Genomic DNA, 27773 nt, shown 5'->3' on the forward strand with positions numbered 1-27773 from the left:
TACACCGACTCATGGATGGTAGCCAATGCTCTATGGGGTTGGCTAAAGAACTGGAAAAAGAATGGCTGGCAGAGGAAAGGAAAACCCATCTGGGCAGCTGAACTGTGGCAAGACATTGCTGATCGAATCGAGAGAATTCCAGTGAAAGTGAGACACATTGATGCTCACATTCCCAAGAGCAAAGCTACTGAGGAACAGCAGCACAACCATCAGGCAGATCTAGCTGCAAAAGTTTCTCAAGTAGACAAGGACTCTGAACTTGATCTCGACTGGAAACACCGAGGTGAGATATTCTTAGCTCGGTGGGCTCACGATTCGTCAGGACATCAAGGCAGAGATGCAACATACCAATGGGCTCGTGACAGATCCATAGACATTTCCATGGATGCCATCACACAAGTCATCCATGACTGTGACATTTGTGCTGCTATTAAGCAGGCAAAGAGAATTAAGCCCTTGTGGTATGGTGACAGATGGTCCAAATACAGGTATGGTGAAGCTTGGCAGATTGACTACATCACTCTACCACGTTCTCGTTCTGGTAAGCAGTACGTGCTTACTATGGTAGAGGCAAACACTGGATGGCTGGAAACTTACGCAGTCCCACATGCAACTGCACGCAACACCATTCTCGGTCTGGAGAGACAGATCCTGTGGAGACACGGAACTCCAGAGAGGATTGAGTCAGACAACGGAACTCACTTCAAGAACAACCTTGTAAAGAGCTGGGCAAAAGAACACGGTATTGAGTGGATTTTCCATATTCCTTACTATGCACCAGCTGCAGGGAAGATTGAACGCTACAACGGTTTGTTGAAGACCACTCTCAAAGCCATGGGAGGTGGATCTTTGAAAAACTGGGAGAAACATTTAGCACAAGCAACCTGGCTGGTGAACAGTAGAGGTTCAGTGAACCGAGCTGGACCTGCACATTCTGATCTGCTACAGAAAGTAGAAGGTGATAGAGTTCCTGTTGTTAGGGAAAAGAATCTGTTAGGTAAAACTGTTTGGGTATTTTCGCCCTCAGGAGAGGCTAAACCTGTCCGAGGGGTGGTTTCAGCAGAAGGTCCGGGTCACACTTATTGGGTAATGCAAGAGAATGGTGAAATTCAGTGTATTCCACAAAGAGATTTAACTTTAGCTGAGAGAGTTTAATTTCAGAATGTTGTACAGCTACAGCGCGTCCAAAGGAAAGAGTCCCTGAGGAATCTACGGTGCACGAACCCTGAGAACCCTGAGAGCCCTGAGTCAACTGAGAGTCCCTGAGTCCCTGTTTCCCTTTTTCTTCGCTTCGTCTGCGGAGAGACAAACTGTTTTCCATTTTCTTGATTTTGGATTTTCTTGGACTTCTGAATCATCTACATCTGAGTATAGCCGGAATGGACGATGAACTTAACTTACGAACTGTAAATATTGTTCTGGATTGGATGGACAGTACGAACAGCCAATGAAATTGTTTAGAAAGGGGTGGACTGTGGTCGTTTGAGGCTGTGCCTTTAAGAACAAACACTGCTGGAACACACTGGCTAATGTTTTTGGTACTAGAACCAAAACATTCTGATATTCTAAACGAATTTCATTGGTTGATAAACAAAAATTCAGCTTTAGATTGTGAAGCGGTTGAAAAATTTTTTTTTCCCTCAGTTCTGTTCGGTTTGGGAGTTGGGGGAGTTTGGTTTTTCAGCCTGTTCTCCCTGCCTGCTTCTTCTGCGAACTGCTGGACTTGGCCTTCAGATAAGCAAACACTAATCCTGCATGGGCTTTTGAAGCTTGCTAACAACTCTTTTCCTTAGTAACTTGCCTTTCTCTCTCTCTAACCCCTTTTTGGGGAAAAAGGGAGGTAAGGGGGGGAGAGAGGGGGTTCCAAAGAGGGGATCCCTCCCTGAGGGAGGGATTTTTGTTGTGTTATTTGTCTTTGCTGTGTATTTCTGTGTATATATTGTAAATACCTGTATATATTGTGTTATATATAACCTGCTTTCCATATATGCTTGTAAATATATAGCTTTTGCTCTTCGACTGAGTTAGCTGTGGTTTCTTACTCTGTGGAGGAGGGAGAGCTAAGCCCTCTCTCAACCTACCACACTTATAGAGAGTATTTTCATGTTTCCTCTCTATTACCTTGAAACCTAAACCATACTTTTACTAGGATATTCCTTTTTACCACAAGCCATATAACACCTGGTAAGCTTTATACAATTCTGGAAACAGATCAGACCAGACCATACCATGCCTAGCACTGACAAAATATTCCTCATGAATATACCTAGATTTCAGATACCCCAAAATATCATTGTATGCACAGCCCACCTTTAATTTTAGTTTTACTACTCAAGACCCAATGCCTACTTTGTACTTGTTCAGAGGTTTTCAAATGGAGCTGATACCAAATAAGGCAGTATAAATATGAATCAAGTGGCATAAATTAATATAAACATTCCAGTGCAATATTTTCCTTGGCTCATCCTGGAATAAGCACCAGGGGAGGTACAGGGTAGATATCAGAAGAATGTTCTTGACTGAAAGAGTTCTCAACCACTGGAACAGGCTGCCCACAAAGGTGGTGGAGTCACCACCCCTGGAGGTGTTCAAATAATGTGTGGACATGGAATTTTGGGACATGGTTTAATGGCCATGGTGGTGTTGGGTGGAAGGTTGGACTCCATGATTTTAGAGGTCTTTTTCAACCAAAACAATTCTAGGATTCTATATCTACATTAGCATTGGCCTCTGAAGTTACAGTGCATCTTTGAAGCAAACCTCCTGCTATTTTTTCACTTGCCAAGCATCATGAACTAGCCTCATGGGCTAGCCTGGCTTTTCTTAAACAACTAATGGCAGGCCAATCCATGGGACCAAACTAAAGTCTATTACAAGTCCTCTCAAAACACTTATGATATGGATGCTGCATTCTCAGAAGCACGTTTCCTTTTGCTGAGTATCAAGGATTGTGCTACACTCATACGAATACAGACATAAGCTAATGACGTTTGAATAAAGTCTCCTTTCTCTGATTTCTCAATTAACTCAAGTTTACTTGCTTCTAAATGATTCTTCACATATTTCTTACTGCTTGCCATGGATTCTGCATAACACTTCTGAGAAAGAGGAAAATTACATATGCTGTACTATCAGTAGTTCTTACTAAACAAAAAGCTCCAGGGTACAATATGTTGACTGGAAGACATCAAGCTTATCATATAATTTGGTGGGACTTTTTAACCCACTTTTCACTAAGTATGACCCTTCTAAGATGTTCTCAACTGCAAAAGAGAAGCAAAAGACTGAGGAAAATATTTTCTCTGGCCATACATTCACAAACTAAAGAAGGCAATCATGTGTAAATAGCCGCAGCCCTTAAAATATACTGATGTTAAACATCTCTGAACTGCTACACAATTCCAAACTAGTCAGAACGTTGGGATGGATGCACATAGCTCCTTTTCAAAGAAAACTGGAAAGTTTTTACACAACTCTCATTTTCCCATACAGCTTTTATTAGAGTAGAAAATAGAAACTTAACATTTATTCATAAAAATCTCAGATTTACTTTCAGAAGCTCCTCTTCAGCCCTTTATAACCAAAGAAATGTGAAAATGTTTAACATGCTTAACTGACAACAGTTTGAGTTGATGAAGAGCCACAATGAAGGCAAACCAGTTTTCCAATAATGATGGTGTAGAAATTTTACTTGAAAGCTGCATTGTTTTTTAGATATCACTGTTGATTATATTTTTTGCACACAAACAACTGTCCTACTCTCATAATAGAACAGAAACACAGCTTTTTCTTTTGGCTCACATTTTGCTCGGGGGCTCACATCAGCCACGTATTTTTAAACTTTTGGGTTTTAAATACCTAAATTCTCTGCAAAAAGCAAGCCATACATTCACTGGGTTAGAAAGATTTTTCTAAAATACTAGAAGAATTAGATGCTAAAAATTGCTCAGATTTCTAATGCAATTAGTTTCCTAGTATTTATATGTAAGTATATGTACATGTATGAGAAACTTAGGCGGGAAGTCACATCCTCAGTATTTCAATGGATGGAAACTCAATAACCTCTCAGTGCACTGTATTCCATTGATTAACCAAACTCGTGGTGTAACATGTTGTCCTTATATTTAGTCAGAATTTTTTGTGTTCCAACTTGTGTCTGTCACCTCTCATGCAAACAAACTGCACCGCTGAGAACAGTCTCACCCTGTCTTCTCTACACCCTCTCGTTACCTACCCAATTGTAGAAAAACTCAAGATTCTCATAGACCTCCTGCTCACTCAAGCCTCCAACCTTCTTGGCAGCCCTGCATTCAACTTGCTCTGCCATGCAAATGTCTTTCTTGTACTGGTGAGCCCAAAACTGAATATAGTACTCAAAACACAGCCTCATCAATTTCAAACAGAAGGGAGGAATGACTTGCCTTTATCTGCTGGCTACACTCAGCAGATGCAGCTGGATGCCTCTGCTGCGAAACCACTACTGATTCATGTTCAGTTTGTTGTTGAGGAGTTCCTGCAGGTCTTTCTCTGTAAGGCCCCTGTCTGTGCTATCACATTGGGTTATTCCTTCCCAGATGCAAGAATTTTATAAACTTCAGCTTCATAAGGTTCGAATCAGCCTGTGCAGGTGTAGGCAGTGGCAGTCTCACCTCTGCTGAGCTACTGAGTTTGTCAACTCCTAATACAAAGTATCTACAAAGACTATTACACATCTACTGTAAGTAGCCTAAATTAGATAGAAAACCACAACTATACATGAAAAATTTATACCTGCAGTTTTATTTACTTGACCAACACAGTAGAAATTGTCTACCTACATCACAATGTCCTTCACTTATCTCTTCAGTGTTCTGGAAATGAAGGATCTTATGGGTTTATCAGCTAGACCTGCTGTATTCAGGGAATTTGCAAAAACTGCATCCTCCTAAGAAAAACATCCATTTCCCCAGTAATAAGGTGTAAATAGCATATGCATTTCCAGGAGAAAGAACTTAATTCTTACAAGCATATTTAAAAATGGCTTTGATTGTATTTTTGCTACCTGTAAGATACAGATTATTTATTTATTTATTTTTATGTTGCTTAGGAAACTCATGCACAACTACCAGTCTGTCCAGGAGACTTTCAAAATCAAATGGCAAATTTCTTTTACTAATTCCAGCGCTGAGCTGAAACTCAAGATGAAAAATATTCAATTGCCTGGCCAATTTGCAAACTCCATGTTCAAAGAAAAAGAGTAGGCTAGCTTAAATTGCATTTCCAAGTTCAAACAGTGAGGCTCCATCAAAAAACAGGTAAACAAATATAAGCTGCTCACATAAAACAGTGATAAGGAATGTGAAGCAGAAACTCAAAGTTTTAAGGATTGACGAACCATTAAGCATAGTTCTTCAATGAAGTCCAAAGGATATTTGTTTGTAAAGACACAGATTCCATATATGTAATATGAATATGCACATAATTAATTTTCTTGCTTTATCAGTCTTTCCATTCTGTGATACTATTTTGTCTGAATTCTTTGAAAATAAAACATAAAAACATGTAGTTTAGTCTTCAAATGCCTCAGTGACTTTGTTTTCATCTCTGGAAGGTAAAAAACACTCACATCAGCTTCTGTTTTGAGGAGCTACAGGACATGGTCATGGGAAATTCATAAATTTTAAATACACTAATATGTGCTTAACATTGTCACAGACTGAAGACCCCAAGGATACAGGTATCTAATTGCCCTCTGTATGAAACAGTGACAGACTGGTGGATGTGGCCCAGAAGGAATAAGCACTTCCACCAGACGGATGGAACAGTATAGAACATGATTTGGCTCCTTATGGAGCATGTGATGAAGTATTTATACTTTGCAGGCTGAGTAATGAACTGCTCAGTTTGCCAACAGGGAAACTGGCATGGAAGAGTTCCCTAAGTTTTGTCCTGCTTCACGGTCTAAGCATTTTATTCAGCCTAATCAGAACCCATTAATTTACCTTTGATTCACAGCCAAGGACCTGTTCCTGAAGAGAAGCCACACAAGTCCTCCCGGTACAATTCCTAGGAAAGGTAGTCCTCTAACTCTCTAAAATTTATTACTGATCAAGGATATGACAAAAAAATAAATTACTTGGGGCACTTTGATGAGACACAGCTGTGAGACAGGTAAGCACACATATTATCAACTCTGTTGAAGCTGCGGTGTTTCCTCACATGTCCAGAATCAATTCTTCAAGGTTAGCAAATGGTTCCACGTAGGAACTCTGCAACTGTATCCCTTCAGTTGAGCAAGACATGTTGCAATGAGAGCTTTAGATACAGCAGTCAGTCCTGGCTAATCCAAGCTCTTCTGAGCAAAGTGCACAGCTACAGGCAAACTACAGTACAGAGCTAGCACTCTGTATCTCTGAAGTTGCCAGATCCCTTCTGGCTACTTAATCCTGCCTCTCGCCAGGCTTGATCAATCTAAGCTATGAAGCTATACCACTGTAAGACATGATGATTCCTGTTAGGGATCTAGGCTGTATAATTCCGTGCAGAGTCGCACTGTGCTGTACAAATTCACCATCACATTGCTTTCTGGATCCTGATTTCTGTGACAAGGAAAGGTTATATAGAACCCCTTAAGGACTGAAAATTGAACTGCCACATGGAGCCACATAGTACAGATGGATACACAACTCCTTATGGGCCAAGTGTCAGAAACACACAATGAGTACAGAAAGCAACACTGAAGCCAGAAATAACAAGCCTTTAGTATATTCCTAAAATCCTGGTTTTGAGGGCACAGTCTTAAGATATGCTGGAAGACTCCATGAAGTTACTATCCCAAAGAGGTAAAGCTGAGATCAACTTTCCTGGCATTGCCAAAACAAAGCGCACTGTAAGTACTTACTAGGTATATCTGAAGTTGCTTTAGAATCATAGTATCATAGAATGGTCTGCATTGGAAAGGTCCTCCAAAGGTCATTTAGTCTAACCCCCTCTGCATTAAGCAGGGGCATCCTCAAATAGATCAGGTTGCCCAGAGCCCTGTCGAGCCTCACCTTGAATATCTCCAGGGATGGGGCCTCAACCACCTCCCTGGACAACCTGTTCCAGTGTTCCACTACCCTTACGGTAAAGAACTTGCTCCTAACATCCAATCTAAATCTACTCTAATTTGAAGCCATTGCCCCTTGTCCTATCACTACAAGCCTTTGTAAACAGTTTCTTTCCACCCCCCTTGTAAGCCCCCTTCAGGTAGTGAAGGGCTGTTTGGTCTCCCCGGAGCCTTCTTTTCTCCAAGCTGAACAATCGCAGATCTCTCAGCTTGTCTTCAAAGCAGAGGCAGGTCCATGTCCTTCCTGTACTGAGGGCTCCAGACTTGGATTCAGTACTCCAGATGAGGTCTCAACAGAGCAGAGCAAAGTGCTAGAATCACCTCACTAGATCTGCTGGCCACACATCTTTTGATGCAGTCCAGGATGCCATTTGCTTTCTGGACTGCAAGTACACACTGCCTGCTCATGCCAGCTCCTCATCCATCAGCACCCCCAAGTCCTTTTCCGCAGGGCTGGTTTCTATGACCTCGTCCCCCAATCAATAAATATGCTAGACCACAGTATGGCAGAAAATACCTCTGTATGCCTGACTAAAACTGCAAATATGGATAACTGCTCCATGTACTAATTTTAGATAGTTGGGTACTTACAGAAATAGGTAACAAACTTTAACAAGACAAATTCCTTTTTGATATTTTGAGTGAATTAATTTAAACCACCCAGAAGAGGAATTAGATCTAAAATAAATGTAACTTTCCTGTATTAAAATATGCTGATTACAATCAGTCCAGTTTGATTATTCCCTGATAAGGAAAATCATCTGAATAATAAACCTACATGTCATCAGACAATAGTGACATAACTGAAGGATGCATATTCACTTCTACTAGAGACTTACATGTAGGATTTCAAATTGAATGTGTTTAAAATATATGCAATTGATTTCAAGTTGGTTTTAAAAGGCTCTTTATCAATAAAACCTTAGTAATAACAGCTGTAAGTTCTGATAGTTTGTGTCCTGCCAAAAACAATGTTGAAACCAATTTATTAATTATTCAGTATATGAATAAGACAAAGATAGCAAAATCTTCAAATTACCCTTTATCAGTAAGAAACTTCTCTTAAAAGCATTTACTATTGCCACAAAACAACTTGCCTTGTTCTAAAAGCATCTGTGTCTAAAAACTTAGCTTCACAGTGGGTTTTATCTATTAAAAAACGTATTTTTAAGCAAGCATTGTCTGCCCCTACAGACTCCAGAAGAGTTAAAGCAGCTAGATATTCTTTTTATTAACATGTCTCATTCCACCTCTTAAGTCTTTATCTTCCTATTCTTTGTCGCACTGTATCATGTCAAAGGAACATTCTCCTATCTCAATGAGCACAGGAAAGTCAGCAGAATACCCAAACTGGCATTTGTCTTCAAACTTCTGGGGAAAATTTGCATTAAATCTCCTCATTTATTCTAGGTGCTAGTTTACTCCACAGAGAGATTAATAGTCAAAATATTAAACTTCTCAAATAACTGGAATCTCTTAAGAAACAGCTGAATGACCTTGATAGCACTCCTGATTCAGATCTGTAACTTTCCCACTAGTAAAGAAGTTTACAAAGAAAAGAATTCCTTTCAAACATGAAATTTCCCAATATTACTGGCTGGAATAATTCTAAAATAATAGCACTATTCAAACATAGTTTCATTATTCAAATACAGTTCAGATAGCTTTATTGAAAAGTGCTCATACCACACTTAAAATGTAAAGTGCTGGGCAAGTGCACTTAAGGTGTAAATATAGTACTGCACTGCATTGCCAAGCATTACCTACTCTATGCTTAAATAATTCTACATAATGTACTTTCTCTAATGTTAATATAAGCCTGGTTGGTGGGAAAGATTATGCAGAATCAAGTAAGACTTTAACTTAGGGAGTTAATTCTCACTTGATTTATTTGGGATATTTAAGTCAATATCATGTACAGCTTCTGCTGAATTAGTGGAATATTCTTCTGACATTTTAATTGAACTGTTACATTCAGTATTTTTGTTGCATATTTGACATTCTAATGAATAATTATCTTCTACTTATCATGAAAAGCAATCCATGACTGGTATTTTTTGTCATTTTTAAAGTAGTATGCCACAGAACGTGGCACTAAGCTTGGCATGTCGTATCTAATCTTACGTACTAAGATACCGCACTTAATATTTCCATTGATAAAAACAGGAGATAGTCTATACAATATTTATTTTGCTTGATCATGGAAATTCAAGATACTACCATCTTTAATTTATTAGATTTACCTGAGAAAACAAACAAATTAACATTACATTGATCAAAACTACAAACTCTTTACTTATATCAAACTGATGAAGAGACCAGCTTTTGTTAGACCTTCAGAAATAATCTCACCATCATCCAAACAATGTACCTGAACTATTTCTTAAATTGAAGTCAATGCTTAAAAAAGGAGACTGACTCAAATCCTATCACATTTAGATGTCAGGTCAGCAGAGCTTTAATAATTCTAAATCTTTTAATACCCTGAATGATGAAATTATGATAAAACAGGTTCACAAAACTTACCAATATCTTCCTGCAAATATGAAGCTAAAAAGCCCTGGCTGGAAATTACAGCTGCGTTGGTACTTGAAAGAATAGTTTTGCTGTTAACCCATTCAGACTACAGCGAATCAATAAAATACAAAAGTAACCGTTCTGTTACTGAACAAACCAGATATCAAACCACATGAAATGAAATCTCTTCTTGTGATTTTCAAAAGCAGATCAAAATGCAAATTTTAAAACTCTACTAAAACCTCATGCTCTTTGGTGTATAAATTTTTAGAAGATAATCAATCTTCTTCTCAACAGTAATTAATAACGACGACAAAATTCATTGTATTACAAAGAAACTGACAATATGCACTTTACCTAATGCTGCTCATGCTTCCAGTTTCTGATCCAAGCTTACATCTCTCCAGCTGGCTAGCGACAATCTGACGTTCAGCTTCAAGTTCTCGAGTCAGTCTCTCAAACTGCAGTTCCTAAAAAATAAATTAATTCATTTGGTTTGACTTCTCTTGAGATTAAGAAGGAATTTCAGTACATAAAATTGTAACTTGTGTGAGTACTGTTAGTATAATATCAAATAGGAAACTTAGGGTTTTGTTCCTCTTTAAATACATTCGTAGTTCAGATTTTTGTGGTAACACCTACTTTTTCCTTCCTTCACTCTAATGATACATGTTATAGAATGAGCTAGTTTATCAAGAATGGAATTTTCAAACACATTAAGCTGTCTAGGTATACATCAAAATCATTCACAGCTCATGCAGACCTCTTAGTGGTCTTAAAAAGCTGATCTAAGTATCAACATGAGAACGTTTTGTGTTACTTAAAAAAAGATACAAAGTTCCACAGATGATCGTGCTGTGACAAAAGCTTTTGTACTTAAAAACACAACTATAACAGTACACACCAGTGAATAAAAATAAATGGAAGGTGTTTTGTTATGAACTGAACAGCTTAATTTCTGCATATAATGATATGCAGAAGGGAAACTCAAGTAGTTTTTGACATAACGTCATGTTGAAGTCTATTGTAATTGCATGCATCACCTCTTACTCTGTCAAGGAAGCCAATATACCTCACCAGGTAAGATTTATCCAGAGCCTCCAATTGTACTTATAAAGAGTTCTTGGTTTTATACACAGGAGACTAGATTTATATAATTGTGTGAGAGAGAAAACAAAGCAACAAAACTCATCCAAGTAAAATCTTCCTTTTCTTCAAGTTTGTGGAAGGCTGAAAGAGAAATATTTTGAGAACCACAGAATCACGGAATGTTAAGAGTTGGAGGAGACTGTGAAAGACCATCTAGTGTAGAGCAGGATCACCCATACCAGATCACGCAGGCACACATCCAGGCAAGTCTTGAATATCACCCGAGAAGGAGACTCCACAATGCCTCTGGGCAGCCTGCTCCAGTGTTCTGTTACCTTCACAGTGAAAATGTTTTTTTCTCTTGTTTACATGGAAATTCTGGTGCATTTGGGATATGGTTTAATGGCCACAGTGGTGTTGGGTCAATGATTGGACCCTATGAATTTGGAGTTTTTTTCAACCAAAACCAATTCTATGATTCTATGTATACTTAAATGGCCACTGTCTATATGATGAAGTCTAATAATTCTGTAACCATTATTCCTAGCAAGAGTATTCATAGTACAAGAATATCATCAAGAGTCAGACTGATGTAAAGAGCAAAATTTCACTTCCTACTGAATGTTGATAGTGCATCAGTAATCACAGTCACTAATATTCTCTGCATGTTTCTGCAATACTCAGAAATGTCTTTTACACTGTTGTCTGTGGACAGGACTATTAAATATTGCCTAATAATAATCACCTAACTCAGATATGCCTACTACAAGGAGAATATTTGTCTCTCACCTACTGGAAACAAATGCTTGAAAACTGAAGAGACCACTGATCAACTTTCCAAGAGTTTGTATTCAAATCCTGGCCTTGTTTGCATAAAATAACATCCATACTGCAGAAAGTTTTGTAGCAGAAATATTACTAAAGTTTGAAGAACATAAAATCAATGTGGTATAGTGTCTGCTATGTTAACGTGCTTAAATCAAGGCATGAGCAATGAGAAACGTTGATGGTATAAAACAATAAACAAAACAGAACATAAAGTTGATGTTCAAAATAAAAAAGCTTTAACAGCTATTCTGTTCCACTGCAATTTTGAAGTTACTTTATTCTATCATGATAATGCTTATCAATGCACATTTGGACACCTGGTGTATGATTTCATCCAGCCAGTTTTACTTCCCACCACCCCAGGTAAAGCAGATGAGAAATCTCTCTCTCTCTCAAAAAATGGTCCCTTACTGAGAACACTGCTCTCCAGACATAGAAATTACTGTTTGCTTATTTCAGTGCCCGTAATATTTAAGTCCTGTCCTGCAGAGATGACTTGAAAAGGACAGTTGTATGCTCCTTCACAAACAGGAAGCAGAGATGTGCTGAATCACTTAAGAAAATAATAATCTTGGGTTCCTAATGCATGGAAATTGACAGCATACGTGAATAGTAACTTTATTATTAGCTTGATTTAATTGCTGCTATTTCTCACTTTATTGTCTTCTGCCAGGAGCCATCAGAGGTCAGGGAAGCAAGGAAGGAAACTGAAGGTGAAGGAGATGGGATATGTGAAGGAGGAGATCCAAATAACTGTTACTTCAGACTTATACTCAACATTAACAAACAACTGTCTTAGGTAGTCCCTCATGCGACACACAAGTGCAGGCCCACAGAGTTGCCTTTGGCATGAAGGAAGAAAAGAATTGAAGTAAGAGTTGGGAGAGTCTGCCATCCTCTGTATCAAGAATCCCAGACAGAAAACAAATTAATAAGCTTCCTTTTCTCTGCTTGGGAAGCAGTGAGAGTGACTAATATTTGAATAAATCCATATGTTTAGATTTCACGCAGCTGTTACAGCACATGACAGAAACTAGAAAGAGTATTTGCTTACATTTTATAACAATAAGCACTGAACATGATTCCATGATTTGTCTTAGTTGTTCTGTATATAATCATCTTCACCAGTTCATGCCATGTGATCTTCACAACCTTCTATTATTTTTCTGAATTAAGCCAATGGGAACACCAAAATTAAAACCAAATTCCTACCGACTGATTACGCAAATCTGTTGTCAAGACAATTGCAGGATGAAGAACTGCAGAAACCACACCACAACATCAAAATTAATTTAATTAATACCATGTCAAGTGCAGCTTCATGGACTGTGCTATAATGAACAACAATACCTAAGCAAGCATAAATGCAAAAGCACTGCAACATGAGATGACCACTCTTACAGACCTTAGCACCATAAAGGATCTGGGGGTGAGAAGCCAACAGAAAAAACAGAGATAATGATGAGAATAATCCAGAGAAATCACTCAAGAGAATACCTGGGAAAGGCAGGAACTTCATGGTCACTTTATCAAATTGTTTCGTAACAATAAAAAGAGTATGTATCTGCTAGGGCCTGAAGCACTTTGGTGGTATTTGTCCACCACATGAGGAGTTTTGCAAAAAACTATTAATTATTCCTTAGACTGCAATTGGACACTGTAATGGTTTAAATCAGAACAAAGAGGGTCAAACTGAACCAGAAGGTTTACCTGTGTGTTTATATTTTCCCAACACAGAAGTGAGGGAAAAGTAACAAACAAACTCAAGATTGAGACACTAAAAAAAAAGGGAGGCAAGAATACAGTTTACAGAGCAAAATAAGCATGATTCCCTTAGCCTATTTGCAGAGAAAGCACATTGCAAAGCAGCAGCAAGCAGAAGCAAGAGGGTCAAAAGCCTGAGCCAGAAAACTCAGGCTCCATCCATCCCTCCTTGTCCCACTGCCCTGGAACCTGGAACCTAGAAGCAACAACTGGAACAGGAAGCCTCCCATCTTACAATGTGAACTTCAAGCCCCATAGTACTTTGCTCTAGCCAGTACTTTCATTTTTGAAGATGGCATGACTGAAGCATGGTATGAATAACAGCAGCAGATTCAACTCAATTCATGACAGTCATAATTGCCTTTTCAGTATGAGATTTATGTTTTCTCTACCCTCTGCTGCCCCCAAAAATTCAAGCATCAAATACCACTTCATTCAGGTCTGGAGCACAAGGCCTATGAAGAGAGGCTGGGGGACCTGGGGGTGTTCAGCCTGGTGAAGAGAATTTGGTCTGTTTAGCATGGACAAGAGAAGGTCTAGGAAGACTTTTAATTCTTAATGAAGAGTTACAGTGAAGATATCACCAGGCTCTTGTCTGTGGTCCACAGCAAATAGACAAAAGCAACAGTCACAAGCTGCAATGAGGTAAATTCTGATAAAGGAAAAAGCCAACAAACATACTAAAAAAACCCCAGCAAACCCAAACAACACATCAAAGGTGGTTGAACACTGGAACAGGCTACCCAGATAGGCTGTAGATTTTCTATTCTTGGAGATATTGAAAGTTGGCTACACATCTGATCTAAAATTGAAGCTAGATCTGCTTGGAGTAGACATCCAGAGGCCAGTTTTAACCTAATTTTTCATAGTCTTACAACTGCTGAGTTCTAGAAAATTTTTCCAAGGCTTTATGCTAATCTGCATTATGGATTAGATATCAGTGGCTATCAAACTGTATGATCATCATCATGCTTACATAAAGACACATTTGACTTGATGTATGTGCTAGGATTTTATCAGCCTGAACCTGTACTTCTCTAGCTTATTCCCTCACCTGATTTGAGGATTTTAGCTATCCATGCTTCTTTACAGGAGATTAGCATGGCATCTCAGCTATTGTGCATATGGATTACTTACGGGGTAAAGAAATAGCCTGGCTGATAATGGTGTTTGAAAATAAACTATTCCTTTTATTCACATAAGATTATTTCAGAGAAGTTCCTTTCATGCTTTTAAAAACTATTACATAAGACAGACCCTATTTTATTTTCTATTTTTAGTATCCTGATATAAATGAGGTCACAACTGCATTGTGTTTCAGCTCTCCAGGCATACTGCCCTACCCTTTGTGAGTTACAGACAAACTTTGCTCTCTGAAGGCACACTGCCCAACTGCCTGGTTCCTAGAGAAACTGTATTATTTCTTCTCCAGCACCATCACCAAAGTTATTCAAATTATCTCATTTTTTTCTGTTACAAATTGCCTGTTCCTTTTTAATCCTTTTTTCTTTCTTCTCTCCATTTTGTATTCAGCTTTAGTATTTTAGCTCACTCCTTCCTTCTCCTCCTCACTGCTTTTTGCATCCCTTGCCAACACTCTCAAATGGTTTAATCATCCACCATGATTGCTGCACTATTCCACTTCCACCCATACAAACTACTTAAATCCCCAAAGTAATAAAGTGTAAATAAAAGCCTTGGAGTGTTAGGATATAATTAGAGTTACTACGAGTTTTCCTACTACTAAACTAAAATTTCAGAACTACTAAAACCTTTATTTTGCATTTCCACCCTCTGCAGCAGCAAATTAAGAGTGATGTAAGATAAATTTACTTCCTAACTCATTAGCTTTGACTTGCTTTAAGGCTTATTGTTATTAATTGTGAAGCTCAGTTTGGGAGTACCAAAAAACCTCAGACATGGTGGATCTTCTCCATAAAAAAAGTGAGAGAAAAAGCTACAGTTTAGTAGCAGACCATAACTCTTTGGTGTTACACTGTCCCAAGCTTGTCATTCTCATTTAGTTCTCCATTTTCCAGGCAACAAGACATGCTGTGTGTAAGTGGAGTTTAAAAAGGGGTAATTCCTTTTACACAGTGGTTTTTAGAGCCTGACTTTGCATGTTCAGTAATTCTTAATATAGCAGACAGAACTGTGGACTGATGGCTTTTACCTTGATTTTCCAATACAGAACTGTAGTGTAATTCTGTTCTGAAAAGAGCAATACAGGCTTGCTGCAGCTGGATGATGGTTTATGATGATGTAAAAAATATTTATTTGGTTTAAAAACATGCAGAAGTTCAGAAAATGAAATGTAGTTTCAAAAAGTGAAACTTTTCAAACTGCTCTAGACATTGAAGCACTAAGAAAACCTTTTTTGAATCTGACAACATACTAAGCTTCTAGCCTCCCTTTCCTCTTTGATCTGATCTCTGGTCTGATTGGCATTATACCAAATGCCAGCAATAGCTGCAGAGGTGTCAGTATACACACCAACATATGTAGATACCAGTAACACATGACACTTCCTGTGCAATCTGTCTACATGTTTAGAGATCTGAAGTCTTCTCAGCATTTTATTCATGGAGTTCTCCAGTGCTCTATTTATGCATCTCTAAACTAGTTCTCCCTTCCAGACTTTTGAAGATACACGTCATCTTAGACACTGCATACAGATGGAGAGTCAACGTTACAAATCATTAGCTTTACACTTCTACAGAATGCTTAGAGACCTTTAGTCCTTTCCCCTTCTCCTGCTTCCACTGGAGAAATTATTCTGGTGAACAATTTTCTCTTTTGATTTTCCTTGTCTTGCAAGACAAATTGATTTCTCAATCCAAACATAGAATTTCAGTGCTGCATATGCAAGAAGAGACTCCATAATTTACAATTATCCTTGAATCTCTAAATAAATTAGGATAGTAGATCTGAAGACTGCCATGAGTAGCTATTAAAAAGCTAGTCATGAGCGTGTTAGAAAGGGATTCAAAGGTCATCTAACATAGCAAGATGGGCTTTTGGGGGGCAAACTAATACATGCAAATTAATATCTATAGGATTTCATTTTTTCTTGTCCCATAACTAAAAACATGGAAGCCTGGTTTTCTGCATACTTCCAAGATTCAGTTTGCTACACTGAGTGTGGATGGACTTTCAAATAAATAAAGGATTACCATGAAATTGTAAGGAAATTCAGCACAAATACATCGATGTTTGCAAACCAAACCTTCCAGTATTCTAGCAGCCAGTACATTGACTAGTCAAATAATTCACTTATTTCTACTACTATTAAGTATTAAGGAAAAAGACAGGTTTTCAAACAACATGGGCTAAAAACCTTGAACACAAGGACTGCAAAACCCTCGAGATTTCCACATTTTCCCTGCTAGATGACTCTCTGGCAGTAGCAGTTAACTTTAATAAACCAAACTATGCTTTTGAGTCTTTCCTGTTTTATTACATCTTTTATTGCAAAGAAGAAAACTAATAAAATAATTAGGCAATTCATTCTTTTTCTGGCTACCCTGCAGAAATAGCACAGAATTAGAAAATTATCATCGAATTCATATTGCTACTTATGAAAGGGAGAAGCCATTAGTAATGAAAATGCTAGTTTTAAGAATTACCATTATGATCTTAGTCTCCTAATAATGCAAGATTTGGTCTCAGGTAATGTACAAAAGATGATCTGACACCTTGCAGCTGCAAAACCACTCTTTAAGTGATCATTCTGTACTCAGCTCCAACATTCCTATAGAAGGCAGAAAATCTGCCAGTTATGAGCCATGCAAAGAGAAAACATATAACACACAATTCAAAAGTTTGTTTAAAGCTAAGAGTTAAATCCTCACAGGCAGTATGGAAACTCTCTGATGCCCCTATAGTGAAAGCACAGAGCCAACACTGTGTGTCAAGAAAAGCTTAAGATGCATAGGTAAGAAGATAGCAGAATTAGAAGAGCAAAGGAAACAAATTAGTGAAATAATTTTGAAATGGACAAAATAAAGAACCATAAATGCTGGCAAGTTAAATATAAAACACAAGACAGCAGAATATGATTCTAAGGGCCAAACAGCCAAAGGCACTGAAGCAAGTGAATCTTTCTTCAAACGCAGGAGCAAGAAGCTGCCTGGAAAGTCTGTAGAGCCAGGTGATCAGGATGTAAAAGGGTTCATTGAAGAGAAACTAAATGAATCCTTCAGAAAGGTTTTTGCTATTTTATGAGAAAATTCCCATGCTAAATACTCACTGAGGGAGAGTTATTAGAGGGTCTGCCTAAAAATGAAATGTCTGTAGAATAGGTTGTGAAACAAACTGACAAAGCAAACAGTAACAAATTGGAAGGCCAGGTGGTAGTCACTCAAGAGTTCTAAAGGAGCTAAAAAATGGATAGCTTAGTGCGGATGTTGTACCTGAGAACTGAAAGACATCAAATACAATGCCAGTTTCCACAGAGATCTATGAGATTACAGCGCAACAAAACAGTCATATTAGGCAAATGAGTGGTGCCTATAAAATGGAACAGAAGTATTTGACACTGACATAAATATGAATTACTTATCCAAAGACTTCTCTATAGGTAGGTGCTCTATAGGTAGCACAGGTCAAGACTGGAAACAGGTGGTAAATTCTCATAGTTGAAGGTGTCCACTAGTGAAGTTCTGTTTCTGTGTTCCACAATGTTATATATATATATATATAAAAATGACTTTACAGAAGGAGTGAACAATAGGGTGACCCAGTTTGGCAACAATACAAAATTATGCAGGACAACATGGCTGACAGTTCACAACAGATAATTTTAGGCTGTTTTCACAGCCTGAAAAAGCAGGACACAAAGTGGGAGATGAAATTCCTCATAGATATGCAGAAAGGGTTTGTTATGGACAAAATCAGTCCTAACTCCATATGCCCTTCAGTTGCCTGGAAATGCTTCTAAGAGTTGCATACTTTCTCCCAGAAACATATGGCTGACTGGTCTGTAGTTTCCTGGATCTACCTTTCTGCTCTTTTTGTGGATGGCTGTAATGCTTCTTCTATTCCAAACTATAGGATTTCCACTTAATTCCATGACCCTTCAAGATACTAAGGAGTACTTCTGCACTATCAGCCAACTTTCTCAACACTCTCAGCGGCATCCTATCAGGGAGTTGTACCTATTGAATTTGTACAGATGGTTCCCCCTCTACCATCATTGGTTTGCCATTTGCTTCAATGTTGCTTCTTGACAGAGTTTTGGGACTGGCATTACCTGTGAATGCAGGCTGAGTGCCTTAGCCATTCCTGTGTCATTTTTGAGAAACTCACTGGTCCTATTCAACAGCATGTCTGCAGCTTGCACTTCTGCTTCCTACTAACATCTGCAGAAACTTTTGTGTTCTTATTATCTCTTGTTAGTTTGAGCTCCAGCAGAGTTTTTACCTTTCTAATTGCATCTCTGCACACTGAGGCAGCATTTCTATATTCCACTTCGGAAGTTTCCCCCCTTTTGCACTGCTCTAGTGCTCCCTTTATCATTTGAGCTCTCTTCATAGCTAGGTGGTTTTCCAGCTTATTTCTTTTTATCCCTGTTCTTTTTCCTACTTACAGGGATAGATTGCTCTTGTGCTTCAACAAGCAGATGGGAAATCTCCCAAGATTCCTGAGCTGCTCTGCCTTCCAAGACAGACTCCCACCGGATCCCTCCTAACACTTCCCCAAGAGAGCTGAAATCTGTTCTTCTGAAGTCTGGACTTTAATTTTATCATTTGTCCTCCTCAAGCTCCTTGGCTTCTACATTCCTGCAGTTGCTGCAGCCAGCACTGATGTTGACATTTGTATGTTCAAACATGTTTTTATTAGTAAGCATTTGGTGCAGAAATGCACTATTCCTAGTTGGCCCGTGTACATACACTAGAAAGCTGTCCTCAATGCACCCTGGAAACCTCCCAAATTGCTTATCTGCCACTGTGTTACTTTCTCAATAAATAACAGGATGACAGAATTCCTTTTTGAGAATGAGGGTTTGCCTCTAGGAAGGTGAATGAAGAAGGCTTCATCCATTTCTTCTTTCCCTGATCCAAGTCTGCAGCAGACACCATGAAGTCTCTCTCAGTGGCTCTGATTTTGACCCAAAAAGCACTCTGCAAACCAAACTCAGTAAACCCAAAAGCACTCTGTTTATTTAAACTGTTCTTTTACACAGCACAACCCTTTCTTCTCCTCTACACTGTCTTTCCTTATGATAACTTGTGCATTGCAAGACTGCAGATACATGAGCTCTCCCTCTGAGTTACTGTAATCCCAATGATAATGCAGCCCTACCATAAACTCCATTTATTCTGTTTACTTCCCTGGAGCATGAAGGTGATGCACAGGCACTTGAAATAATGTTGCTATCTGTTCCTTGTCTCTGGGGGAAGTGTGGTAGCTTCCCCTGTAGCTCAGGTCTACACTTGCTTTCACCTTGTCCCCTCCAGCCTTGACTGTCTCCACTCTGTCTTAACCCCCATTTAAAGTCCAATTTATTATTTCCCAGTCTATTGGCAAACAGACCCTTGCACTTCTTTGAAAAGTCAATCTCTGTCAGTGATACATCATATGACAGAAAGGATGTCAGTGACACTAGCTACACAGCCAGGTGTTGACCTAAATGAGATCTCTGCTTCTCCCTGCACCCTTCCTTACTTTGCATCCTATTAGTTTCCTGATGCCACATTAAGTGCTGGGTGCTGCCTGAATGTCCTGTGCTTGCTATCTTCATGGTCCATCAGGCAGTAAATACCACATTTGCAGCTCCCACCCTCCTCATTCCAGACAGAAGTACCAGGTCCCCCCCACTATCCCTCACCCAAATGGCCACATCCTCCCACAGGAGCTCTGGAGAGTCAGTGCCTCTGTCACCCTAGAAAGAGCAGCATGGGTTGCCAAAGGAACGTCATGTCACTGCTATTTGATCACTAGCTTTCCTACCAAGACACAAGCACCAACAATCTCATGCCACTGAATACATTAATGGTGTGGTAGGATCTTGAAAACTGTGCGAAGTTCCATTCTTTCTACATCTGAAGTAATGCAAAAGAGATTTAAAAAAAAAAGGGGGGGGAGAGGGTGTGTGGTGCCTCCAAGGATAACCAGATATATGAAATTGATTCTGTACAAGGAACAATAAAGAGGGGAATCTTTGGTCAGGAAAGGAGACAGCTTAGTGAGACCATGACAGAGGTCAAAATATTACATGGCATATTCACTAGCTCTTCCAAAACAACAAGTAGGGTGTATCAAAGGAAGCAAATACAAGCCAGACCTGAACACAGATGAAAGAAGATGGATTTTTATGTAACAGGCATACTTTTAATGGTTACTAAGCATAACAACTTCACTGTCTTGTAGAAATCAGAGAAATAGGTTTTAGGAGGTAGTATCTTGCTCTGTTCTTAATTTCCCTTCAGCATATAATTACAGTCATTGGTGGAGACAAGTCATCCTATTAACAAAGGCTGTTCTCATTAGTGAAAGAAAACTTACTGCCACAAAACAGAAACCAGGAAAAATATTTGCAGATTTGCACTACTCCTTCTAAGTCAAACGGTGAATCACACAGAATCACAGAACTGTCACGGTTGGAAGGGACCTCAAAGATCATCTAGTTCCAATCCCCCTGCCACGGGCAGGGACACCTCACACTAGATCAGGTATGAGGATGGAACAAGAGTTACATATACCAGATTGGATTTGTGTTCATGGCTCTGGGAAATCAAACACACAGTCAATACACAATACAGAATTAACTAGGTTGGAAAAGACCTTTGAGATCAACAAGTCCAACCCAACACCATCTAATCAACTAAACCATGGCACTAATTGCCTCATCCAGTCTTGTTTTAAACACTTCCTGTGATGGTGATTCCACCACCTCCCTGGGCAGCCCACTCCAATGGCCAATCACTCTTTCTGTGAAGAATTTCTTACTAACATCCAGCCTGATTCTCCCTTGGCACAGCTTGTTCTGCCATAGGTTGCTGCACTCCAGAATTACCAAGCCTTGCTAAAATAAGGGTGCTGCTTCAACAATTACGGGACAGATTTCAATTAAAAAACTACTCAGTTGCCATCAAAACTGATTGGGACACTGTATGGAGATTGAAATGGATAGAAGTACCTTTACAAGCATGTTCCTTATAGGAGGGATATCAGAGTTACTGCTATGATACGGGAATAATTTGTTACTTTCATTGAATTGAAGGGGGGGAAATTAAAAATACATGCAAAAATAATGAATGAATCAGCTTATTCCATAGCTGCAATCAGGATATTAAATTCAAGCCTTTATTAATGTAAAACACAGAAATCAAAACTCTATCCCTGTTTGATGAATGCAGGAACCTTCTAGCAGTGCTGATAACCCCAATGATTTTGTCCAAGACCTAGCACATACAATGTACATCACTGAAGTCCCCAACCCCAAGTGCACAACAGAAAAGGTGTTCAGCTTTATCACCAGTCATCACTTCTGAGCTGTGGTTTAGAGCAGTATCTGTTCTCCCCTCTTCCCCCTCATCTTAAATCTGACATCTTTCCTCACAGTGAGAGGTTGGACTGGGTGAAATGTAGGCTCTCTCTTTCCCACACCTGGCAGCAACTGAATGCCACACACATTCCCTCCTTCTGCAACTGCAGGCACCGTTTCCATGGTAGCACCAGCAAAACCACTCAAAACTGTTCAGGGAGGGAGGCAAGGGGAACTGTGGCCTCAGAAAAGCTCCCCCTCACTTCCCTGGACAAGACACTGCAAGAAACCAAGGCAGGCAGTGAGGCTGACCACACACACCCTGTGAAGCCTGAGAGAGATAGAAGGCACAGGTAGCACCATGCAGCACAGAAACCTCCCTTCAGTCTGATGAGAGCTGCTGTGGTTCAAGCACAACTGATACAGTGGTTTGAGTGCCCTGTTGTGCAGGTACATTGAAGGAGATCTGTGACAGCCAGCAAGCAGTCAGCTCGCCTTGCCTCCCACGTCCTCCAAGAGTATGTTGCCTGCAATTCTGCAGCAGATTCTGGCTACTGCCTGGGTAAGGGGAAGGAGAGATGCATACTTGCTGTGAACAGAAACAGCACAAGACCAAATTTTTCATTTCACAAATGACCAATACCAGACCCAGAGGAGGGCCACAAAAATGATCAGAGGGTTGGAGCACCTCTCCTACAAAGGCAGGCTGAGAAAGTTGAGGTCATTAAGCCTGGAGAAGAGAAGGCTGAGGGGACACCTCATTGCAGCCTTCCAGTACTTGGGAGAGGGACTGTAAGAAAGATATGGACAATCTTAATTAGCGAGTCATGTTGTGACAGGACAAAGGGTAGTGTTTTTAAACTAAAAAGGTAGATTTAGACCAGATATAAGGAAGAAACTGTTTTACAATGAGGGTGGTGAAACACTGGAACAGGCTGCCCAGAGAGGTGCCTGATCCCTGGAAACATTCAAGGTCAGGTTGGATGGGGCTCTGAGCAACCTTTTCTATCTGCTCACTGTGGAGGGGGTTAGACTTAAATGACCCTTAAAGGTCCCTTCCTGCCTAAAGCATTCTATGGTTCTGCAACCCATAGTACCAAAGTCTTAACTGGGATTTTCAGCATCTCACAACCGTGTATGTGTTGAGATTATTTGCCAAAGCCATATGATTTGCACAGGTGAATGTCTCAGAGACAGAAATGAGATGAAGCATGATACTTCTGAATGATTTTGGCTAGCTTTACAGAATGAGAATCTGGAATTGCAATATATGCTTACATAACATATCAAAAACAGAAGATTATTCTGGCCAATTCCAAATTCCAGCCTGCTCAACTACAAACAGCTCAATGTTTTGGCATTACACATAAGACCTAAACATGCACAGCTGGCATCTTTACACAGTTGAGGTTGAAAGTGATCTGTAGAGGTCATCTGGTTCAACTCACTGCTCAAATAGGACTACCTACAGCCAATTGACCAGGGCCATGCTCAGACAGCTTTTAAATACCTCCAAGGAGTGACATGTCACAACCTCTCTGGGCAACCTGTGCCAATGCTTTGTCAGGTTCACAGTGAAAAAGTGTTTCCTGATGTTTAGTCTCCTGTGTTTCAATCTGTACCCATTGCCTGTGGATCTGTCACTGGGGCACTACTGAAATAAAGCTAACTCTCTCTTCTTTGCAACATCCCTTCAGGTATTTATATTGATAAGATCCCCACTCAGCCTTCTCTAATCCAGACTGAACTCAGCCTTTCCTCATAGGGGAGGGGCTCCAGTCCCTTCATCATCTTTGTGTCCGTTCTCTGGACACCCTCCAATTCATCCACGTGTCTTGAATTGAAAAGTCCAGAAATCAACCCAGTGCTCCAGTTGTGGCCTCACCAGTGTTATGCAAAGAGGAAGCATCACATCCCTTCACCTGCTGGTAATATTCCTCCTGAGGCAGCCAAGGATACTGGTCACCTTCTTTGCCACAAGGGCACATTTCTGCCTCAGGTTCAACTTAGTGACCCTCAGGGCCCCTTGGACCTTTTCTGCAGAGCTTCTTGCCACTGGAGCAGCCTCCAGCATGTACTAGTGCATGGGATTAAGGGGCATGTCATTGCCTGTAACTAGTATTACCAAGATTACTGAGGAAAACACATCACCTCAGAAGAAGAAAAATTTGACCAGACAGTTGGCATGCACACAGTATTAGGCAACTTTCTATGCCATTAAAATTATTTGTCCTTCCAGGAAATCTCAACAGTAAAAGAGAGAACTTCTGTGAATTTTCCCCATTCTGTCCACTTACCACACAATTTATTCCTTGTGTGCCTGAGGGCTAAGAATGGGTATTATTTGAGTTATATAAAACTTACCTGGAAGAATATTATTTCATTTTCTGAACCTGATCATGAATGGTCCATCGTGTTTCATACTGCAAGGTTGATTCCACTCTGTTCAGGGACACTCTCCAATTTCAGTAATAGTTTGTCCCACACAAAACATTAACTTCCCCTACTGTATCTGAGAAACTACACTGGAAGCCACTTTGCTTTTATTCTCGGCAATCTGGAATGCATACCAGGAACATGTGCAATGTTAAACTGTAAGAATAGAAGAAAAACCACTTAATTTTCTGAGCCTGTTCTGTGGTCTATGCCTTGAGTATTTTAGATTATCCAGTGCCCTGATAAGCAAAAGGTGACATCAAAATTATTACTCAGCAAGTGCTCGAAATTTGTAATTTCCTCTTTGACTAAAAAAGGAGAAGTACATAGTTAGTGTACCAAATTTGGGATTTTAAGCCAAATTTCACCTCCACTGAAGGCTTCTTATTATGTTAGTTTCCTATTCCTAAAGCTTTATTTCTATTTGGTGATGATTGTTTTTTTTTTTTTTTAAACCACATGGCTAGCAAAGATGATATCACTTCCAAAAGCAAGATCGCCGGAATTAGAGCAAAATAAATAATTTAATGGGATGCACTGACTGCAGTCACTCTACCTCGTTTCTTCTAACAAGAGATTGCATTGACCAAGAGAGACATTTCTCTGGCTTGCATCCATTGCAGAGCAAAGTCACAAAGAGAGAGGCAGAAAGAAAGAAATACAGCATTCCCTCCCTTGAATACGTTCATGAAAAGCGGGCAGAGACCTTGCAACAGTGTTTGAGATGTCCTCAATAACACCATTGGAATATAAAGTGTCTCTAACCACTTTCTCAATCTTTAAGAAGAGCAAATCCCTCCACAACAGTGTCATACCACAAGGAAAGATGGATTTTGAAAATCTAACTCTTCTAAATGGCTCCCCATCCTTTAAGCAGGCTCCTGTCTTCACACTGCAAACAGTTTCTATCTTTGGGTTTTCTGGTTCATGTTTAGGACAGAAGAGGAGTAAGGAGCTCTTTCACATTCAGTACTACCATAAGCATGAGGGACAGTCTCTACAGCCAAGAGGAAACCTGGAAAACCGACCTTAATTCTGTTACAAAGTGTGGCAGCTTGATTATTGCCAGAGCCGGACAAAGGGGAGCATAACCTTCCAGAGGTGTGCTATGGTGGCTACAAATTTTTGTTCAGGATTTCAGCTCGCTTTCCAGAATTTACAGAGCACATCTCCCAATCCAGTGAAATAAGCTTTGTACCTGCTAGTAAGCTTACAGAGAGTTTTTATACACACCACTACATCAAGCACATTTGATGCCATGCTCACCTGCCTATTTATCCAGAAGCTATGATGACAGGTATTGCCACAGCACCTGAGTACCCATGCCTCTGGGATACAGAATTTCAGGCAAATAACTTGCAGTATTTTTTTATGTTAAAAAAACCCAAACTAAACAATAAAAAAAAAAAACACTCTACAGTTCGAATCCCACTACAAAAATATTTACAGTGAAACCAACCTGATCCTGGGAAGCAGTCATGGGAGAAAGAACACTGAAAAGAATAGTCAGGACAATAAGAACTAGGTGACCTTAACTGTAATTTTGAATATTTGGAAATATGAAACCTTTGGATCATTCCGATACCAGGGCACTGGAACTACGGAAAATGCTAATTCTTCAATGACAACCACTGCATGGAAATGATCCAATTACAAATTTCAACACACAATGACTTGTTGAAAAACAGGGGGCAAATGTTTTGAGCAACTTAGGATGAAGCAAAAAATAAGCGTTGAAATTATTACTGGACCAGATTTACTAAATTTTTGCTATTTGATTCAGATGTTAATTTCATACCAAATTACATGAATAACAGAAAAAAAATAAATCTCTCTTCTTTAATTGCCCACATCAGCTTCAAGCTTACAGTATGATACATTTGTTCAATTAGCCTTACAAAGCACTGTATCTGGAGACCGGAGAAGGTAACAGACATGGGACCTTGTATCCCCATCTGCATAGTGACAAGAGTACCTTCCAATTACAGGATACTTGGATTCACCACCACTTTCATTTATACATAAATGGATCTGGAGAACAATTACTCATAATTTAACTATCTAAATATTTTTACAAATCATTGATGTCTCTTACATCAATACATTTGCTACTTGTCAAAACAACAAAGCAATTCATCCCACTATACACAACCCTAACACTGAAATAAAATATAGAAAAGACAAACAGAATAAATCTGCAGATAAGACTCTGCAAAGCATTGTTGCTGCAACAGGTGAAATTCTTGGTAAGATTAGCAGCCTACCTTGAAATTCTCCTGTGTAACAGAGCAAACAACATGACAGTAGATAAACTCCATTAGAGTGAATTTAAGTACATGTAACCATGCAGACAGAATAAGCCAAACATCTGCCCATGTTTTTGTCTATCCTTTGTTGATGTTGTTATCATCTGGACACATTATCCACATGTCCCCTGAAACCATGTATTGCAATTTCCATCAACTGGCACCACACCTGCTGAAGAGGGCAGAACTGATCAACTGCAGCTTCTCCTGCTGTTGAGCTCAGCCAACAAGCTGTCTGTGAATACTGCAGATGTTTCTGTAAACTGGGACAAACTGATTTTTTTTTAAACCATTTTTAGCCTAATCAAAACAAAGAAACAAACAAAAAACCCAACCAACCAAACAAAAAAACAACAACAAAAAGCCACATATGTTTTTTTCACACTTAACATTGTTTCCAAACTTCAACTGAGATCAGTAGTAGGTGAACAACAAAAACTATGATAAACATTAATTCCATAATATATATTAAAAAAACCACCCACTATGCCACAACAGAAAGGTGTCCTGAGGCAATAAGGGCAGCGCTGCCAAACAATAATGACCGGGCTCCCCTCCCCAGAAACATTTGCAATCTCTCCACAACATACAGATTTCATTTCAATTTCCCTTCCAATATATATTGAGTTTTAGATGAAATAGGATGTTGGGTTTTTTTATATAAACCCACTCTTGTCATTCAGAAAAATCAATCAGAAATGTAATATCCCTGTGCTGATTATCTCATACTTGCATTTAACCTCTTCCCCAGATAGCCAAAAGGCAAATTATTCTTTTAAGGTTGTCCATTAGTAGTAAAACTAAAAATTTAAGGATGAAGAGAAACTTGCACAAGCAGGTTGTGGGAGAGTTTAGAGAATGTGCCTATGCCCAAACAGAAATTCCATTTACAGAATTTCATCTTAGGGACAGCATTTCTGTTTTTCAAGAGCCAGTATTAATTAAAACAGAAGTTCAGTCTGTTTCCTGTCACAGAAATGTAAAGATAGGACCAGGATGCCCTGTCAGGACAGAAGGTTTCACCATAATGCCTTTTAGAGTTTGTCTAAGCAGATATCCAGAGTCTATTTGAAGGTCACAGACAACCAGGCAGTTTGGCTTCCCTATCCTTTAGGCATGACAGAGTCTTCCCTATTGTACAACTTATTAACAGAAGGAAGTCATTTCCAGAAACTGATGTCTAGACACCGTGCCTTTACATTTATCCAAGCTCATTTCCATTCTGAGGCACTATAAGACTGACGCCAAAGAACAAGAA

General features: G+C 39.3%; 1 protein-coding gene across 7 annotated transcripts in view; it reads right to left on the reverse strand.

Moving 5' to 3' along the window:
• CTNND2 (catenin delta 2) overlaps positions 1-27773 on the reverse strand; it is a 576017-nt gene that overhangs the window by 354814 nt on the left and 193430 nt on the right. For all 7 annotated transcript variants that reach the window (XM_054164400.1, XM_054164398.1, XM_054164401.1 and 4 more), the window contains one exon: positions 9962-10074. In XM_054164400.1, the coding sequence (XP_054020375.1) occupies positions 9962-10074 (113 nt within the window). The remainder of the gene's footprint in view (positions 1-9961; positions 10075-27773) is intronic.

This window comes from Dryobates pubescens, chromosome 9 (genome assembly GCF_014839835.1).
Source record: "Dryobates pubescens isolate bDryPub1 chromosome 9, bDryPub1.pri, whole genome shotgun sequence".
In the NCBI taxonomy this organism is placed as follows: Eukaryota; Metazoa; Chordata; class Aves; order Piciformes; family Picidae; genus Dryobates; species Dryobates pubescens.